This window comes from Danio rerio, chromosome 5, assembly GCF_049306965.1.
Source record: "Danio rerio strain Tuebingen ecotype United States chromosome 5, GRCz12tu, whole genome shotgun sequence".
NCBI classification, from domain to species: Eukaryota; Metazoa; Chordata; class Actinopteri; order Cypriniformes; family Danionidae; genus Danio; species Danio rerio.
In genome coordinates this window covers 16,232,271-16,253,755 of record NC_133180.1, presented here as the reverse complement: position 1 = coordinate 16,253,755, position 21,485 = coordinate 16,232,271, and the positions used below count along the sequence as shown (strand labels likewise).

General features: G+C 35.0%; 2 protein-coding genes across 7 annotated transcripts in view; both read right to left on the bottom strand.

The window, feature by feature from the left end:
- The window catches only part of srrm4 (serine/arginine repetitive matrix 4), a 763,243-nt gene that overhangs the window by 293,212 nt on the left and 448,546 nt on the right, over nt 1-21,485 (bottom strand). The window lies entirely within an intron of this gene.
- Nucleotides 2,703-21,409, bottom strand: suds3 (SDS3 homolog, SIN3A corepressor complex component). 3 transcript variants are annotated; one of them, NM_001003493.2, is made up of 12 exons: nt 21,188-21,409; nt 18,777-18,846; nt 18,332-18,387; nt 17,389-17,460; nt 17,235-17,254; nt 16,991-17,147; nt 15,287-15,382; nt 14,557-14,618; nt 12,735-12,780; nt 12,531-12,636; nt 4,533-4,617; nt 2,703-3,292 (listed from the first exon to the last, which is right to left on the bottom strand). In NM_001003493.2, exons 1-12 carry the CDS (start codon nt 21,297-21,299, stop codon nt 3,194-3,196), a joined length of 981 nt encoding a protein of 326 aa, NP_001003493.2. In that variant the 5' UTR covers nt 21,300-21,409; the 3' UTR covers nt 2,703-3,193. The 3 variants fall into 3 exon arrangements, 2 of the variants coding, with proteins under 2 accessions (NP_001003493.2, NP_001418042.1); NM_001431113.1 differs by having other exon boundaries at nt 12,759-12,780; XR_012405846.1 differs by lacking the exons at nt 2,703-3,292; nt 4,533-4,617 and adding an exon at nt 9,508-9,681 and having other exon boundaries at nt 9,810-12,636; nt 12,759-12,780; nt 21,188-21,401.

Below are 21,485 nucleotides of genomic sequence, written 5' to 3'. Positions count from 1 at the left end.
TTGGCGCCTATAGGCCTGCAGAAATAATGGTGATGCCTCGGTTACTGCAGTAAACAAAGCAGCATGATGTCAAATGTAGTAGGATATCATTGATTTCATAAAGCCTACTGATTTTTGCAGATTAAATCCAGACAAACTTAAAATAGCATTTAACTTTTTAATACTTTCTAAGGGCCTTAAATTTCTCTTATTAAATTTCTCTTGATTTATCAACTTATAATACTTTAAGACCCCACGGACGCCTTGATAAAGATATAGATATAACATAGCTCCCAGTTTCAGAGGTGCTAACGTGTCAAAAAGACAGTACACCAATAATTTGAGGAACTATGGAAACATTTACCCAGTGAGAGAGCTCATTTTAAGTGACAATCGATCCAAGAATACTTCCAAATACTTCTTGGGTTGTCTCAAAAGAGAAAACAGACTTCCTTAAATAACAACATATATGGGTTAATGTACAGTAAGAAGCGTTTTATTTGGGTTTCTGTAAATTGCATACTTGCACCAAGTGTGTTTTTAAGGTCAATATCATTTAAAAGGTTAAAAATCGATGGAAAAAAAACAAATGAGGTTGTTACTTGCAGAAGCCAGACGTGCAATCTGTTTGCTTGTTGAATTATTGCAGAATCTTGGGCTTTTTTTAATTTAATGTTAAATACAATTATTTTAAACATAAATCGGTCCCTTAACTTATATGTACTTATACTGAAATTAAGCATTTGTTACAATGTACTTATTGTGTAAATACATGTATTACATTGTACTTATGACTGATTAAATGCATGCATGTAATCACTGTAAAAAATGCTGGGTTCCACACAATTCCTTTATGTTGTCCCAACACAATTAAGTTTTGCCCAAAAACCTCAAGAATTGTGTTGTTTCAGCTCATTTTTTGAGTGATTGTTGACCCTCCCTTACACCCTAACCCAACCTTAAACCTACCCATACCACCAAACCTGTCCTGTTTCCCACCTCAAGAGCACCAGGATTGTTCTGCAATACATTATGAACAAAGTAATTACATTGTATTTTTATTTATATATTTTTTTTGATGCCAGTAAATAGTAGTTAAGGCCACTTAATTTAAAGTGGGACCCATAAATTAAACAAAATAGGTTAAAATAATGCAGACTGATGGTCCAAACCATTGTTTAATGGCCTTGTAGTCCGGCATTTCCTTTCAATTACCTTATGGATAAAAGTAATGTGACTGTTACTTCAGGAACCCAACTTTTGCACTCTGCACAACACAAAGGCTGAATATGATGTTTTGTAAATTTATATTACATACCGAGTTTGACTTTCCGCAAGTCTTAATTGTTCAATTCAACCATGAGCAACAACTTCTCTATGTCAAACAATTACGTTTAAAGACTTGATGGGACGGTGTCTCTGCCAGAAAAGTGTTTTGTACTGTGTAGAGGAAAGAAATTGGCTACAATTTTTGGGGAAAAGAATATTTTAAAAATTCTATTTGACAGGGAAATTACAGGACATCCAAAATAAGGAGCTGTCTCAAAAAGACAGTGGATCCAGGAGGCTGAAAGACTGAAAATTACATGGACATCAAACAGTGATTTTACCAAAAATATAAAGTTGTTCTAGTTTTCATTCACCTAATTTTCTGCCATTTACTTGAAATCTTCATGTTTAGTTGAACCTGTTGTAATCATAGTACTCATGTATATGTTCTTGCAACTTGTTACTTCACCCAAAAATTATAGTGTTATCATTAATTACTCATTCTCATGTCATCCCCGAACGCTTTGGAATATCTTCAAAACACAAATGAAGATACTTTAGATGAAATCTGAGAGCTCTCTGACCCTTCTCAGACAGCAAGGATTGCGAGATATCGAAAGTCCATAACAGGAAGGAAAACATTACATTGTCAAAACATTACATGTGATTCAGTGGTTCGACTGTAATCAGAAAAACTTTGTTTGCCTCTGTCTTCCACATCAAGACAGGCTGCACATTATTCCTTACATATTCCAATGTTTACAGTTACACAAGTGCCATTTTGCATTGATGAACATTGTCATTTTAACAGGATTTTTGGGACACAAAAGTTTCAACTTTGAAAAGTTTTTCGCTTTGGGATTATTGCTATGGAGGATGAGAGAGCTCTCAGATTTTATTTAAAATATCTTTATTTGCATTTCAAAAATAAATAAAGGGCATTGAAACAACATAGTAAAAAGCTATGTGCTTTGCAGACCCAATAAAACCTGAGCCGAGCACAACATACAAGACAAGACAGGACTAGGGTCAGGACTCTGCCATCAAAACAAGAGTTAAAAAGACAGAAGAAGCAAAATCCTGAGGCAAATGTTGTATTATAGGGGTATACAATGCTGTCGATTACGTAATGATCAACTACTGGGTTTGTAAAAAAGTTTAGCCAATTGCAAAACAAACTCAAACGACAATTTTGAGTTTTCCAAATGATCAAAATCTTGAGCTTTTCTATATCCAAGCACTATAAGCAACAAGCTGAAATAATTCTCATAAACCCACAAGAAGCACTTTGTTTCTGCACAAAGTGTTTGTTTCTGCCAGGAATATAAGTACGGATGTAATTGCTTCTCATTGTACATGCAAGAAAAAGAGCCACTAAAAGACAAGGTCAGCTAACAGTCCTGTTAATGGGGAAAAAAGAAAAAAAAAACAAAGCAATCCTGCAGAAATAAATGTTATTTTTGTATTGTATGAGCTGATTTATTTAATATCGGACCGAGTACAAAATTAAAACTTGCAAAGTAATTTGAAATCCTGTACATTTACAAATGTGTGAAGAGAATAGATTATGGCATGACATATCAACAAAACACTTCAAAGTAAATGCTGTACTGTCAATAGAATACAATGCAAAAGTCTATTGTCGTTTACTCGCTTCAGAGAGCGCTGAGGAGTTACCTCAGACGGTGGGACTGAATTACATGTACAATGCAAATTTCATTGAACAACAGAAAAAGGCAGAAAGATAGATAGAAAAATGTGGGACATCTCATGATAAACTTTGGTAATGTCTATACCAGGTGTGTGAGTGATAGAAAAATAAAAGAAAAGTCAGGAAGAGATATCATGCTTCAGCATATTGTAGACGACTCGTTAAAACAGGAAGACTATTAAAATGTTGGTAAAAAAACAAGAACAAGAAAAAGAGGAAGTGAAAGAGTGTCATCTATGCTGCTGACCGGCGTCTTATGATGAAGGCCCCTCGCTGCAGCTGTCCTAAATAAATCCTCATCTTCGTACTATCGCTCGTCTTCCTCACCCAAATCTGCGAGAACATCAAAATCCAAGACAAAAGCACTCAATTAAACAAACTGTTTGGCAAGTGGTTCCCATGAGACGCATCTATTCCCTTTGCATCCATATCCGAATGTATCTTACAACATGCGTCATACTGTGTGTGTATATGTACAGTGGGGGGAAAAAAGTATTCAACACGTCATGTAGTTTCCTGGGAATAACATTTGAATAATATTGATCTTTAATTTGTATTTTATATTGGGTTCAAGTCAGGTGATTGGCTGTGCCATTCTACAGCTTGATTTTCTTTCTCTGAAAGCATTTGAGAGTTTCCTTGGCTGTGTTTTGGATCATTGTCTTGCTGAAATGTCCAACCTGGTTTCATCTTCATCATCCTGCTAATGTGGAAGTTGGACTGAAGCAGGTAATATTAATTTACAATAAGGAAGGGCAGAGGGTTGCTGAAGAACTACTGCGAGATTTCAGCTGCTGTTTGGGCTTTCACTGCCTTTCTACACCTCCCTTTCTTCATGTGTTCAATACTTTTTCCCTGCGTCATTTCATTTTATTACACAAAACTTTATTTTTAAACTAATTAGATTTGTTTTCTTTTCATATATGGGTTTCTTTGGTTGTTACCAACATCCAGTAAAAATTTCAAGTCGACCTTTAGAAATATGTTTTCTGAGAAAAATTGTAATGTGTTAAATACTTATTTCCCCCACTGTATATGTGCTGTTGTCAAAAATAACCTTAAGAATTGTGTTGTTTCAGCTCATTTTAAATAACTAATTTTAACAAAAATAGTTTTTTGAGCGTATCTTTCCTACTATGTCCTAAATTAATCTTCATCAATCAACTCACCCAGATCTGCAAGAACATCAAAATCCAAGACAAAAGCGCTTGAGTATTTCTCCTGTACCAACCTACAAATGAATCCTAAACAGTGATTTGTACTCGAAACCCACCAGCTCAGCAAGTAAAAGTCCAGATCTATGCGGTGCGCTATTGATGCTGGCGTTAAAAGGATGCAAATGAGACAAAAGCCATCGGAAAGACATCCTTGTACGATTTGATATGCATGCAGATTACAATAAATGAGAGCAGACTAAATGAGAATTTTCCTCTTCTGGCCCTCGAAAAAAAAGCTGATGCACTTGGGCCGATCTCAATAACCCGATGTTTATTCCCCCCTCTGAGCAGGTCATTAGTTTGAAGAGCGCAGTCATTTGTTTAGAGCCAATCAGAAGAGAGAATCAGACACAAACCTCATTGGTCCCCACAGAGCTGATGACACAGCTGATCTTGGTGTTCTCCTTGGACTCCAGATAGATTGCTTGACTTTTATGGTACCTGAAACAATAACGGCATCGGTCACTTAAGATCACCATTACAGTAAATTCCCTTCAGAGGCATGCTCTCAGTCAGGTATTGTACGTGAGCTTATCTCCTTCACATCGCTTCGGTGGAAAAAGCAATATTTAGGCTTAAAGGATTTCAAGGAAATGAAAATTCTGTCGTCATTTTCTCAGCCTCGTCAGGTTCTGCACTGAATTTAGTTCACTGTATGAAGATATAAAAGTTTGTGCTACAAAAATTCAATAAAATAACATTTCTGCCAAAGTGAGTAATGGCAGCTTCTAAATGTAGATTTGGATTTTTTTGTTTTTCCACAGACGAGCAGTGTTGGGTAAGTTACTTTAAAGGTTCAGGACACCCTAGAGAACTTTTTTTTTATATCAACAGATGTGTGTGTGTGTTGAGCATCAGTTAAGACAATGTTAGCACCTGTCAGCTTTAATTGTGGGAAAAACTTGATAATTTTGAGCTTTTGTCAGCTAATTTCAGCTTCCGGGTTTAAAATGATTTTTGGGGCGGGATCAAAATCGGCGACGTAGCGCAGAACTGCAAGTGCAATGATGACGCGTCGGTTTCTCATTATTATTCATAGCGGAGTTTTCTTATCCTATGAGAAGAGCCAGCTGCTTAATTATTCATGAGAGCACGTGCTTTCCGAAGGTAAGGCATGCCAGTTTCAAGCAAGCTGAGAGACACGGACCCACGGCACGCAGTAGCCATTCATGAAGGCACGTATGTGTTTGTTTCCATGATCCACAGGGTTTGTTGCATGTTTTTTGCCCGTGATCTTGTCAGGGCCGATCATACAGCAAAGCTGTGTGTGTACTGCAAGCATTTTTGTCGGGAGAGCAGTACGAGAATTGAGATAGCGGACGTTGACTTTTGCTGTGTTTGCGTAAATCCTCTATATTAATAGCAGGGCTAATGGTTAAAATAGGCAAGTCAGGACACCTGCTGCACGAGTCTGCATTCAAGATCTAGAATTTAGACCCGGGAATCGAGGGAGAATCTTCATTTATAGTGTTTACATTATCTTTATAATTATATGAATTGTGGTTATGTGTATATGAAATTACGAATAACAAATATAGCAGGGCATTCAATCACTGTTTATTTCTTTGCATTTTAACTATGTGAACTATAAACTCATGCGTCTCCTCACGGTTTGTGTCTCATTTTGTGAGCTAAATGTCAACAACAGTTGTTCGCTCCCCTTCTCCCCTGGTGGCCACGCCCACTCCTGCACTATGCTCGCGGAGCTCCACGCCCATTAATCATGCATCTTTTGAAAAAAGATGACTTTAACTGAAAGTGGGGGGTGTCATGGCCCTTTAAGAAAGTAATAGATTACAAATGACAACTACTGGAAAATTCTAATCTTTATTAGATTAATATAGATTACTAATTACATAGCATTACATACATATAAACTATACCTATAAAATACAAAATAAACAGCAGCTCTTTCAGTCAATTAATATTTACTGAAAAACATTACAAAAGGTTGATCACAGCAGCTTGACATATTCAAAAGACTTAAAGAGTTCGCCCAAAACTTAAAATTCTCTCATCATTCACTTGTTTTTTTTTTAACACCAAAGAAGACATTTAGAAGAAAACCGGATACCTGTAACCATTGACATCCATAGTAAAGCACTGCAGTGTTTAGGAGTACTGTGTTTTTCTAAGGAAATTAGTCTATCTGAATATGTATATTTCATACAAAGTATGAAACAGATCGGTCAGTTCTTCTCACGTGTCTCACGGTTTTCAACTGTTCACCTGGGAATATGTGTGCACAAGCCACGCGCCTCCATTGGAAATAACGAATGTGCGTGCGCAAAATACACAATATGTAAACGGCCCTATAAGCAGCTACGCTTCTCTTCACATTCAAAAGATACCTTCACTCCCTATCCTGCACTAAATTTAGCCTGTTTAGGCTGAGCTGGACAGCTGGGTTTTTGAGCGCCGGTGTCCTCCTTTGTGACGAGTATTGTCATAGAGTGCTTTCTATTCAAGTGCTCGTACAAGTGTCTTGTTGAGTTCTTTAGAGACTGGATATGGACTACATTTCACAGCAGTATTTTTGTTTTTACGCTCAATATTTCCACTTGCAGAAGCAAACACTCTCATCTGGAGCCATTTCAGCTCACGTTCTGGCATGCTTATTAACTGATGTTATTAACTGAGTAACTGTGTAAAGAAGTTACACAAAATTTAAATGTAATTCGTTACATTACTGCTACCCACGACGCCACCGCGCTGCCCTTTAAAGGTATAGTTTACCATGAAATGTTAACTCTTTCACTATTTATCATTACTTTCTTTTTTTAAGGACTAAAAAACAGGGGTGGGCAATCTTGGTCCTGGAGGGCTGGTGTCCTGCATAGTTTAGCTCTAACACCAGTCAAACACACCTGAACATGCAAATCAGTGTCTTCAAGATCACTAGAAATCTATAAGCAGGTGTGTTTGATTAGAGTTGGATCTAAACTGTGCAGGACCCCAGGCCTCCAGGACTGACTTTGCCCACCCCTGCTAAAGAAGATATCTTGAAGAAAGCTGAAAACCTGTAACCATTGACTTCTATAGTATTTGTTTTTCCTACTACGAAAGTCAATGGTTACGGTTTTCCGCTTTCTTCAAAACATCTTCTTTAGTGCTCAGCAGAAGAAAGAAACTCATGATGGTTTGGAATCACTTGAGGGAGAGTAAATAAATAGTGAGTTCATTTAATTTTTAGGTGAACTATCCCTTTAAAAGTTGGATAAGGCAATACTTCATTTCTAGATTTCCTTATTTGACTCTATGTTAAATCACAACAAAATGACATGAAGTAGTCAAGTAACACATTCAAAATATACATATACATATTCTGCTGTGGTAACAGAATGGTTGCAAACAGCACTAATTAGAGAGCAAGAGCTTGTCATCTCCTAAAAACAGCGAGCACAGAGAGCATAAGCAGCCTGTGGCTTCCACCTTCTCGCGCAAACATCCTCTGGTGAAGTTCAGATAGAGGCAAAACTCAACCTCGCCACTCGTTATTTAAACAGCTGAATAAAACTGCATTTAATATACATGTAACATTATACATTTAATGCCTGCGGTATCAACCTGGACCACATTTCCTCCTCCTCCTCCGCTCGCTCGCTCATCTCCTCACACAAATATTCCGGTTGGATTGCAGTGCTGAAAGCTACGGCAGCCCACTGTCTAAAGGGCACGACTGGATGAATGCATGCTGACACACTCATACAAATCCAGAGGCATTCATGACGTTTAATGTCACAAACGCAGAAGTCAAAGCAATCTCCAGACCTCATCCTAAACCGCGAGCTTTCTGCGCTTATTATTAGACACGATGAATTTAAGATTTATATACTGTAGTCTGTTCAGATGATTGTATGTCACAATAGGTTAATCGTAAAGCATGTGATGTTTACATTATTAAATATCACTAAACAGATAAGAGTAAAACTATGGCAGCAAAGTCTGACCTGAATACTGCCACAGATATTACCCTGTTTAGGCAAACTACCACTTGGAAATAAATCACAAGCATATTCCTATATAAATATACAGTAGTATGCTCATTTCGGTTAATTTTGGCAACCAACAACTGGCGCTCGTTAACCGAATATTAATGATTAACTGGTCAGATTAATATTAAATTCATTCATTCATTTATTTTCTTGTCGGCTTAGTCCCTTTATTAATCTGGGGTCGCCACAGCGGAATGAACCGCCAACTTATCCAGCAAGTTTTTACGCAGCGGATGCCCTTCCAGCTGCAACCCATCTCTGGGAAACATCCATACACACATTCACACACACACTCATACACTACGGACAATTTGGCCTACCCGATTCACCTGTACCGCATGTCTTTGGACTGTGGGGGAAACCAGAGCAAACACACGCAAACGCAGGGAGAACATGCAAACTCCACACAGACACGCCAACTTAGCCGAGGCTTGATCCAGTGACCCAGCGACCATCTTGCTGTGAGGCGACAGCACTACCTACTGCGCCACTGCTTCGCCTAATATTAAATTATTATTTAATTTTTTTTCTTAAATGACGTGTCTACTTTGTGTCTGACACATTAAATATTGCATTTTAAAATACTTATTTATTTTAACACGTGAACAAAAGCATAGAGAACAACAGCATAGAAAAACAGAATAAACTAAATAAAAAATAATAATAATAATAATCTTGCCCTAGATATTTTTCATCTAAATGACAAGTTTATATTTCAAAACGACAACACTGACTGAATCCTTTTTAAGAACCGGCATATACTGTTTGTCCAATAATTAGTTTTTTTTTTTTTTCATGTTAAATAAAAATAGTAGGCTACCTAAAATTGATCGCTCCGGGGAAAATAAGCATTTAATCAATGAAAACCCTACCTCTGCTTTCATTTGATTGAAGAATAAAAAAGACACGACTGACGTAAAACATTTTTTCTGCCCAGAGTTGATTTTCTTTCAACTGCAAGCGCACAGCGCGCAGCGGCAGGGCACCGCAAAACACTCGAGGCCGTAAGTTAACCATTCAAAAGATGCCCCGCTCAGCGCAAAAAGCGCATTTGCTGTGATCAGCCCCTGATGCATCCAAACTTTAAAAATTATATATTATGATCATCCTTAATATACAGTTAAAGTCAGAATTATTAGCCCCTTGTATATTTTTCCCCAATTTCTGCTTAATTTTTTCAACACATTTCTAAACAAAACAGTTTTCATAACTAATTTCTAATAACTGATTTATTTTATCTTTGCCATGATGACAGTACACAATATTTTCCTAGATAATTTTCAAGATACTAGTATTCAGCTTAAGGTGCTATTTAAAGACTTAATTAGTTTAATTAGGCAAGTATTATTTAGTAATTAGGCGAATTGCATAATGATGGTTTGTACTGTAGACTATCAAAAAAAAAAGAAAAAAAGATTGCTTAAGGGGGCTAATAATATTGACCTTAAAATGTTTTTTTTTTAAACTGCTTTCATTCATTCATTCATTCATTTTCTTGTTGGCTTAGTCCCTTTATTAATACAGGGTCACCACAGCGGAATGAACCGCCAACTTATCCACCAGGTTTTTATGCAGCGGATGCCCTTCCAGCCGCAACCCATCTCTGGGAAACATCCACACACACATTCACCCACACACTCATACACTATGGACAATTTAGCCTACCCAATTCACCTGCACCACATGTCTTTGGACTGTGGGGGAAACCGGAGCACCCAGAGGAAACCCACGCGAAGGCAGGGAGAACATGCAAACTCCACACAGAAACACCAACTGAGCCAAGGTTCGAACCAGCGACCTTCTTGCTGTGAGGCGACAGCACTACCTACTGTGCCATTGCCTCGCCAAACTGCTTTCATTTTAGCCGAAATAAAACAAATAAGATTGTCTCCAGAAAAAAAAATATTATAGGAAATACTGTGAAAAATTCCTTGCCCTGTTAACAATCATTTAGGAAATATTTGGGAAAAAATTTAAAGAAGAGCTAATAATTGAGTACAACTGTATATTAGGGATGCTCCGATAAGGATTTTTGCTGCCCATACTGAGAATCAATTCCTTGTCATTGTGATCGGCCAATACAGAGTACCAATTCTAATGCTTCAAGCTTTATAATGCATGAAACACACTTTCAGTCAAAGTATGATACTTAAGTGGAGATCTTGCCTTACTTTAGAGAATAAATTCAAGAAGTTGCATATACTTCCTAATAGCATGCCCCTTATAACCATTTAGTGTGGACATGTCATGGTTACAAGCAGCTTTAGAGAAAATAGTAGATGAAACAGATTTTTTAAAAATTGGCAAGAAAAATCATTAATAAAGCAATTTGTAAACATTGCAAATCACGGAAGAAAAAATCAACATGTCTCAATGAAGTTTGAGCTGCATATTTGATGCATAAGGAGGCACTTATAAATCCATTACTTCTTTACTAAAAGGAAAAAGGTCCATAAACTACTGTTTATTACAACACGTGTATTACAATAAGCTTTATTATTAAATATTCCCTAACATTTCCAGCCAGGATTTAATAAACTTGCAATATTGTTGAAAACACAGAACATTCAGTTCTGATATGTAAAAAGATTTCAGTTGATAAATGTCCTCTGCTTTTAAACAAACATTTGCGATCGGTTCATGAGACTGGTGAGATTGGCAAGTACCGATTGAGTCATGAAATGTGATTATCGGCCGATAGCGATCTCTGGCCGATCTCTACTGTATATAGTTTTAAGAATTTGAAATCACAGCTTTAAAAGTACATTCTGAGATATTAAAGACAACACCATCCCTACAGTACAAACTAGTTAAAAATCTGAATTCTACTATTTATTTTAACAGAATTAAATAAATGAACATCCAATAGAGTTTATATCTACATGCAATGCTAATTTAATGTAAGAATCACAATAAAAATCTAATTTAGAATACAAGTAGGGAATAAGAAATAGGCTACAGTATAGAGCTGAAAACTAATTTATTAGCCCTTCAGTCAAACTTTTATTTCCCAAATGATGTTTAACGGAGCAAGGAAATGTTTCAAATTATTCTCTTTTAAAAAAAAATTCTGGAGAACATCTTATTTCTTTGTTTTTTTGGAATAAAAAATAAATAAATAAAATTGTCTTAAATCCCAAAAACATTCAGGTAAACATTATTAGCTATCTTAAGATTTTTTTTTTGATTGGCTACAAAACAACCTAGTTAAGCCTTTAAATGGCACTTTATCTGAATACTAGTATCTTATACTGTCATCATGGCAAAGACAAAATAAATTAGTTATTAAAAAGATTACAAAAAAAGCGCTGAAAGAAGTCACTAATAGTACTTCAAAAATATTTGAAAAAGAATTAAAATTTCACAGAAAGGGCTAATAATTAGTTTATTTAGATATATGATATGTATATGATTAAATATGATATTGTGTGATATTATAGACCTAAACTATAAACTTCAACAGTCAATTTTATCCAATGAAATGAGTGTAGTTAACTCAAAATTGACTGAAAATTAATTCTACTCATATGAAAAATAAATTAAACACATCATTGCTTCAACTTTAATGACGTAAGTTCACAGAAGTCATATAAATTTGTTTTTTTACTCAATGGTTTGTAGTAATCGGTTTCCTTAAACGGTTCAAGTTGCCTTAACTTATTGGGTTTTACAGTACTCAGTTGGTTTGAGTTCTCTTCATTTATTGGGTTTTACTGAGCCCAAATTGCTTTGTTTACTCAAGTATAATAGGTTGACAGTACTCATTAGGTTTAGTTTTTGAACTTAGATGGTTTATTGCAATAGATTTCCTCAAATGGTTTTTACAGTGTACAGATAGATAGATAGATAGATAGATAGATAGATAGATAGATAGATAGATAGATAGATAGATAGATAGATAGATAGATAGATAGATAGATAAAGGGAGGGATGGATGGATTATGGATGGATGGATGGACGGATGGATGGATGGATGGATGGACGGACGGACGGACGGACGGACGGACGGACGGACGGACGGACGGACGGACAGACAGACAGACAGACAGACAGACAGACAGACAGACAGACAGATAGATAGATAGATAGATAGATAGATAGATAGAAAGACAGACAAACAGAGACACTGTGGTTAATGTAAAATGTAGTATCGTAGTAATGAAAATCAGAAGTGTCATTGCTCCATCTTGTGGTCAGCAGAAGTATTATTAAGTGACTCTATGCATTTCTAGTTGCATCTCCCTGCTAGATTCAGAAGCCAGTGTTTCATTGTACGCATGAGCAATTAGCCTGTGATGGCAGAGGCTATAACAACACCAATACCCTTCAAAACAAGCCCAGTAAAAGAGAGAACCTTACCATCTCTTATCATAGTAGAGTTTGCCCTCCTCTATCCGTGCCTCATATCGCTGAGATGGGGTGTCAACTGGAGTGGACGGGAGGTGCTCTGGAGAAGACGGGGAGGCTAAGAAACATCCCAAAACATAGATTTTCAGTTTATTTGCAATTCAATTTAAAAACTTTGTGGTTATATTAAACTGGAAATTACGTGGGGGGAATCACCTCTAAAAGACAAAACGTCCATACCTTGTCTTTTCGGAGATTTGAGCTATAAAGAAAACGAAGCAAAAAGACAGATTGATTTAAAACAAGACAGACATTGAAGAGCAACCTGATTTCTTGGTCAAACACTAATGTCCAGTAATTCTAACACTGTGTCAGTGTTATTTTCCGATTTTCTGCACACAAAAAAAATATTCATTGGATTTACTACATTTTTTTAAGTTAAGTGCTTGCAAACAATTTATATGAGCTGAATTTAAAGGTCTACCAAAATTTAAATAACATTTTTAGCAGTATTTTAGTCTTAAAAGATATGAATAAGCTAGGTATACAAAAAGCTGTGGTAAAAAACAGTGCCAAAATTCACGTTTAGAAGATATAAAACATATATAAATACGTCAAACTTGTACTTTGTAGTTTTACTTCGCCTAAATCATAGGTTTCAAACTCGATTCCTGGAGGGGCGCAGCTCTGCAGAGTTTTGGCCAACCCTAATTTAACATAGCTGGTCCAACTAATCAAGGTGTTCAAGACTACTAGTGTTAGGACTGCGTTGTTTTGTTTGTGTGTTTGATTTTGATTTCTAGATTGGGGGCGTGCCTTCAGCGCACCTGATGCTGGTCAGCGCCCTTATTTAAACCCCGGCAGAGAGTTTGTCGGGGCCGCTGTCCATTCACTTGGCAGTTGGCCAGAGCCGCGCTCCTATTTGGCCTTTATGCTTTCTTTCGCATCCATACACTATCACTGACAACATTTACAGCATCCATACATTTGCATTTCACACTGATTGAACACACTGATACTGATATTTTGATTATATAATTTAAATTGAGCTAAATAAATATTCTTTTTGATCATACTTCTCCTTGTCGTCTCCCTCATTATGTTACATCCTTGAGCCAGGTGTAACAACTAGAAACTATTAAGCCGATGTGAGTTAGAGGTGGCTGGAGCTAAAATCTGCAGAGCTGTTGCCCTCCAGGAATTGAGCTTGAGACCATCGGCCTAAACAAATCAACATGTTTTTTTGTTTCACGCCATCTCATACTTCAGTTTTTCATCAAGTCTTGACCAATCACATGCTCTCTAGTATCTGACATGCCCTGCCCCATTCTCATTTATCGGTGATACAAACAAAACGCTATTGGCTGGTTTTTGAGGGGAGGAGCTACTCTATGTCATGCCCTCTATTTGTTTTTCAGTTGTGATTACGTCAAACTTTGAATAAAAAGTGCACATTTTAAGGCACTCTAAGCAACTTTTAAATACTAAGTTGAACATGACTACATATATTTGTTCAAATTTCACCCATATTAACAATTTGCAACCACTTAGCTTAAGAAAAATTGAGTAAATTCAATGAATCTTTCTTTTTCAAGGTGTGAATTGCAGCCTTTTTTATGTACATACAGCCAATTTCTTGTTTGTCCCCAAGAAATATATGAATTTTGTAATGTATCATTTCAAGTAATAAAATGTAATGAAATTTTAAGGCGATCCTGCTTTTTATTATCTAATATCGAGCTTTAAGGGGAAAAACGATATCCTTTTATCAAAGAGGAGATGTGAGTCATAAGGACTTTCATTATGTTTTGATGAAATGGATTTTTTGATTAAACTTTTCCTATCACACTATTTTTTTCCAAATGAGTATTACAACTTGATAAATTATGATAGTGCTGCAGAATAAGATCTGGAAAATGAGGCCAAAACGTACTATGAAACTGCATCTGTAGGGCACCGAAATCTGTACTTAGCAAGACTTTTATGGAGCTTCGTAAAAATGAGAGCTCATTACCATTTCGCTGAGTCGTAACCTTACCTTGTTTAATGTTCTCAGATCCTCCATGATCTGTTCATCAGAGAGTAAATAATTTAACTGAGGTGAGGACAGTTAAGAAAACCTGAGCATTTGTGAAAACAAAGCTCGTTTACATAATGAAGGTTCTTAAAGATACGGTAGCAACAATAGCTGTTTTATACTTAAAGGGCAGCAAGTTGACTTTAAACAACAGTCAAAAGTCAAAATTATTCGCCCTCCTGTGAAATTGATTTTATTTGTTCAAATATTTTACAAATAATGTGTAACTGAGCAAGAATTTTTTTCACAGCATTTCCTATAATATTAATTAACATTAATTTCCTATAATATCTTTTCTTTCTTTTAAAGTGTTACAAAAGGAGATATGACTGGTTTGAAGGGATACTTAAAAAAATTAACATTCTGTCCTTATTCACTCACTTTTTACTTGTTTCAAACATTTATGACTTTCTTTTTTCTCTTGAATGCAAATAAATATATTTTGAAGAATGGTGGAAACCTGTAACCATTGGCTTCTATAGTATCTGTTTTTACTACTATGGAAGTCAATGGTTACAAGTTTTTAACATTCTTTTTGGTTCAACAGAAGAACGACATTCATAAAGGTTTATAACGACTTCTGGGAGAGTAAATAGTGAGTAAACTTCTTTTTTGGGGGGACTATGGCTTAAAGTGATGTTTGTGGTTGAATATGATGGGTTTGAGTGTTTCCAGTGACTATGAAGGATATCAGGTGCAGGCTTTCTCCTCTTGTCTGGAATGGGCACAGGGTCATTGGGTCGTCGCCGGAGCTTCCGGGTCATGATAGGTTTTACCTCCATAGAATCTAAAATGCAATAATAGACAGCAAGTTTTAGTGCTTGAAGAAATATCTTATACAAAAATGAATGAAACAAAAGAAAAAAGTATCAGTTCCAAAAACTGTACTGGTAGAGCTTTCTCATGCCATTGCTATTACTAATGGTCACTTAGGTTTTCAATCTTCAAAAAAAAACATTAAAATACAATAGTTATCTATACAACTTCTGTGAGGGTCAAAGAGGACACCTTCTATTTTGGTGTCTGCATTAAATTATATTTAAATAGGAGATTTTAAACACATAGCAAGCATATAAACTGCAGGTAAAATGCCTACTTTAATGTTTTCAATGACTTTGTAAAAATACAATGTTAAAATATTCATGAATTAACAGTTTGGCATGACAGATGTATTCATTGCAAATTAAACAACATACATATTCTGACCAGAACTTAAGTACATACGAAAATAAGCAGTCATACTAAAGCTTTTTTTAAAACATTAATAGCTTGCAAACAATTGGGCAAAAGCTAGAAGCATAGCAAAGTATAACATTTTTAAATAACAATTCAAGAGTTTACACTTAGATAATATTGCTTGACGCCATTAGCAGGTTTGGCATGCTGTCCTGGGAAAGAACCCTGGGCTCAGAGATAATTGAGCCCAGGGCTCCCGTCAGGTCTTTTAGCATGTAAGGGGGTCCGAGATCAGGTAGGTCTCGAGAGCTTCCCCAAGTAAAGAAGGAAACAGAGGAGAGGGGTTGGAAGTGGGGATTCGGTCTATTTATAGTGGGCTTGTATCAATCTGATTGAAATATTAATGGTTACGGATAAGAGGCCAGCTACGATCAATCATATCACATGCTCCTCTCGAAATTAGTTTAAAAACTTCATTAACTAGAAAATATTATAAATATAGTAATAATTATAAAATAATAAAATTAAATTAATTATAAAAATTATGATATATTATAAATGTAATAATATATAATATTATGCAAATTACAGTAAAATTTATGATTTTCAATAATTTTTTTGCTCAGAAAAACAAATAAATAAAATAAAGAGGGCACTGCACGAGAGGGGGAGTTAAATTTTAACTAATATTACATTTGTATTTCCTCTCTTTTCCAACTTTTTTTATCCTTGGCACATTAAAGTCTCATAAAAATCAGATAATACCTTTGTCTAACGAACAGACCAAAATTCATTCCAAATTCTCTTAACACTGATAATGGCTGATTAGCAAACACAGATCAGAGTTAACACTGAATGAATTATTCGGCCATCGCTACTTTTTTTTTCCATGAGCTCAACAGAAAGACTGAGCACTTTTCCTTTTTGCTGCAATTGTATTTTTGATGCTAGAAAATCCTCTCAGTCCATGCTGTATAGTAAAAATCTTCTCCTATTGTCAAATTCAGGTGTGGAATTACATGAGAAAGACTAAATGATGACAGAATTGCATTATTGGGTGAACTATTGCTTGATTTTTTTTTGACACGAGAGAATAGCTAAACACTTAGCTATAGGAACAGCATTTTGTTCTCCACAACTGCAATCTAAACAATGGCTTGCACAAAACCCCTCTCTAGATGCACTTTTTCTATCTGATCTCTCTTTTTCGCTTCCTCACCTCCTGTCAGCTCCATTGTTAATTTCTCGTTCTCGACCATCTTCTTCTTCTCCTCCAGCTCGGCAATAAGATTTTCCTTCAGCTCCACTTTCTTATCGTCGAATTCTTTCACCGCTGCTTTTTTCTCTTTGATGTAGTTCCTCTCCACTTGCTCTGTCTACAAGACATTAAGTTAATATTAATTAACATGTCATAGATGCTGTCTTTCTGCAGTAATACATTAAAGGTATGAATGACTGCTTACCTCAAGTTGTAGAAAGAGGTCTGAAATTTATTTAAAAAAAAAAAAAGAGGGACAGAAAAAAAAAAACAGGGAATAAGTAATAATCATGTAATATCATCTCTTGGATATTGAAAGTGTTATTGAGATGAAAAGCTTTATTATTAAACATCTGTACCAGCATTACGGAGTCTCTCTTTATACTGTTGATCGAGCTTCTTCATCCTCTTCTGGTACTCCTGCAGTGTGCCTGTGGAAATGCATTGCACAGGCAGGAAATTGATTTATTTGACTTATTTTTAGCTGACATACATACCTACATACATACATACATACATACATAGAAGAATGTATGAAGAAATCTTCTTGCTGTTAAACAGAAATTGGAGGAAAAAATAAACAGGGGGGCTCATAATCAGGGGGGCTAGTAATTCAAACTTCAACTAGACATACATAATATAAGGACACTTCCATTGGTATAAAATCTTGATCAAAGGTTATCATCCAACTTTTTGGTTATCTTTTGGTATTGACTAGGCTACATCACCTTATTAAAACAATATCAGTCAAACCAGGCCCTTGTTCTGACATATTTCTCAAAAAAGTTAGCAAGTATGTATATATTTATTTGGCATACATCTATAATTATATATATATATATATATATATATATATATATATATATATATATATATATATATATAAATAATTATATATATATATATATATATATATATATATATATATATATCTATAATTATATATATATATATATATATATATATATATATATATATATCTATAATTATATATATATATATATATATAATWATTATATATATATATATATATATATATATATATATATATATATATATATATATATATATATATATATAATTATATATATATATATATATATATATATATATATATATATATATATATATATATATATATATATATATATTAGTGATCTCCAGCCATTTGGTGCAACTTTATTCATATCTCAATAAATATTTCAGAAAAAAAACTATTGCGATGTCAGATTTTTTCAATATCGTGCAGCCCTAATTGTAAATAAACATGATTTAATAATGAGTAAGAGTATTTCCTTTTACCTTCTTGCAGCTGTTGTAACTGTCTTTTCAAGGATGCCAATTTGTCTTGATACATCCTAAATTCAAGACAAAAACAGAATAATTCTCATAAATGTTCAAGTTTTATTTTAAAGCATGCATTTCATAGTAGATTTGTTTGTAAGATTTATTTATTTATGGTTTAACACAATATCAGCATCAAAGGCAATTTTAACATATGCAATTTTCAATATAATAATTCAAATCTAATTTTAATTAATTGTACAAATAGCATTCTTTACAACATACTTATATAGATGTAAACATACACAATTAAATAAGTAAATACCAATATAATAACAGTTATATACAATTTTTCAGATGTATGTCAGCCAGATAGACAGAGAGATATAAAAATAGCTCTAATGTACAGAATCCCTTCACATAAATCATAAGTGAATGGTAGTCAGTCAGAAGGAATACTTACTGCTCTTTGATTTCGACATAGTCGTCCTCATCATGTTTGGCAAGATCTGTTTCACTGGCATCTTCTGTGTCTATAACAAAACAATAATAAAAAATTCAATAAGAGCAATAGAATAATATATGGTACATACTGACGACACTTAACTGCACTAAAGCTAGAAATGATCCCACTGAGTTTTGAACATAGATTATTCAAATGACTTGTAAACATATATAGCGCCATCTAGCGGACAGACAGTGTAGTTTAAATATATTTATATGGTAAGTGAGTCAAGTAGTTTACACTAGCTATCTTATTTATTCATTCATTCATTTGTTATCCTTCGGCTTGGAGATTGCCACAGACGAATGAACCGCCAACTTATCCAGCATATGTTTTTACACAGTGGATGCCCTTTCACCTGCAATTCAGTACTGAAAACATCCATACACTGACACTCTCATTCACAGACATACACTATGGACAATTTAGCTTACCCAATTCACCTATGGCATATATCTTTGGACTGTGGGGGAAACCGAAGCACCTGAAGGAAACCCACGTCAATACCAGGAGAACATGCAAACTCTGACCCAGCTGGGACTCAAACCAGCTACCTTCTTGCTGTGAGGCGACAGTGCTAACCACTGAGCCCCTGTGTCGCCCTTATTGAATTCAAATTATGTTATATTTTATTTGTGATCAAATAAATGCAGTTTTGGTGAGTGATTCTTATACTAACTAATTATTATAGGGTAATATTGTATTTTCCAATGTTTATTATTCCAGCCTAAACCACGGCGAATGAAGCTCTGCACAAGACTTTTGGCCAGCGGAGAAATTAAAATGGTCGTGCCCAACTGAGTCTGGTTCCCTCAAGGTTTTTTTTCTTCACTCCCATCAGGTGAAGTTTTTTTTCCCTCTCCGCTGTCGCCACTCCCTCGCATGGTTCAGGATTGGTAGAGCTACGCATCGATGAATTTGCTCTTCAGTGTTTGAACTCTCAGTAATGATTAAATCACACTGAACTGAGCTAAACTGAACTGAACTGAACTTAAACACTAAAACCTGAACCACACTGTTCCAGTTACTATGACCATTTATGTGAAGCTGCTTTGACACAATCTACATTGTAAAAGCGCTATACAAATAAAGCTGAATTGAATTGAAATGAATATTAAGGTTTTATTTTAATGTTTAAATATTTTAATTATATTTTAATTATTAGCACCCCTTTGACTTTACTATATATATTTTTTTATATTTCTCAAATTATGTCTAACAGAGCAAGGACATTTGCATATTATGTCTGATAATATTTTTTCTTCTGGAGAAAGTTATTAGCCCCTTTAGGCTATATATTTTTGATAGTCTACAGAGTAAACCATCATTATACAATAAATTATCTAATTACCCTAACCTGTCTAGTTAACCTAATTAACCTAGTTAAGCCTTTAAATGTCACTATAAGCTGTATAGAAGTGTCTTGAAAAATATCTAGTCAAATATTATTTACTGTCATCATGGCAAAGATAAAATAAATCAGTTATTAGAAATGAGTTATTAAAACTATTATGCTTAGAAATGTGTTGGGAGAAAGTTCTCTCCGTTAAACAGAAATTGGGGAAAAAATAAACAGGAGGGGCTAATAATTCTGACTTCAACTGTATATGTGGTGAGGGAACATTTGATATTCATCAGTTCTTTATTTTTCTCAAAACTGGATGATGAACTTTATATGCATTGAGGATGCTGGCAATGCATAATAAAAACAAAGCACGTTTCTACATTTTCCGGAGGTTTCTATAGACCCAAGTTAAATACAAAACATTTTTGAAAAGAAATTGCATTCAAATACGATTGTAGTTCAAGACTGATTTGATTTTCATAAATATACGTTAATATCAAATCTTTACAACACCACTAGAGCCTACATCTGAGCAAGTAACCAAACCAAATATTAGCAACTACAACTAATCAGCTTTTAATATTCTACTTTGAATGCAAGAACGTCCTCTGATACATCTTAATACAAATAAGTGGGTCTCATTTTACAAGCATTTTAACAGCATAGTAACTTCATGCTTCCTGACGTAACGTTATGCTAACTCTGCTAGCTGTTTATCAACAGGCTGGAGAGCACAAAAAGCACAAGTATGACAACATTTATAGCCATTATGTAGTTAAATTCCCACACAGTCCCTATTTACGTCTAAAACGATCACAATAAACATAAAATAATTCAAATGAAGTTGCAAAAACCCAGCGAGCATACAAGTCGAAACACATGCATACACTTTCATTACGTTAACATATATCGGCGCTCAAACAGCTATCAACTTACAGGTTCACAACTAAAATGATAATTTTAATCAATAATTTATTATATAATTGTATTAAAATGTAAACTGGCTATTTTTGTGCGTATTCACCTTCTTCCGAGTCTCTGCCTCTGAAACTGCGATCTTCATCTTCATCAACGCTATCTAGCTCTTCCTCGTCGTTATAATAATCCACCATGGGTGACAATAAAGTCGAGGCCATTTATTAGTTTAAAATATTGATAACACCGCAGGAAACACCAACGTGTAAACAATCACACAGCACCGACAACGTTTTCAGTCTGTCGAGCCTCTTCTTTTTTTCAACGGGAGGGTAGGCCGAGGAATCTGATTGGTCGAGATGCTCGAGCAGCGCATGATGGGAAATGTAGTATGAACCGCTTGTGCG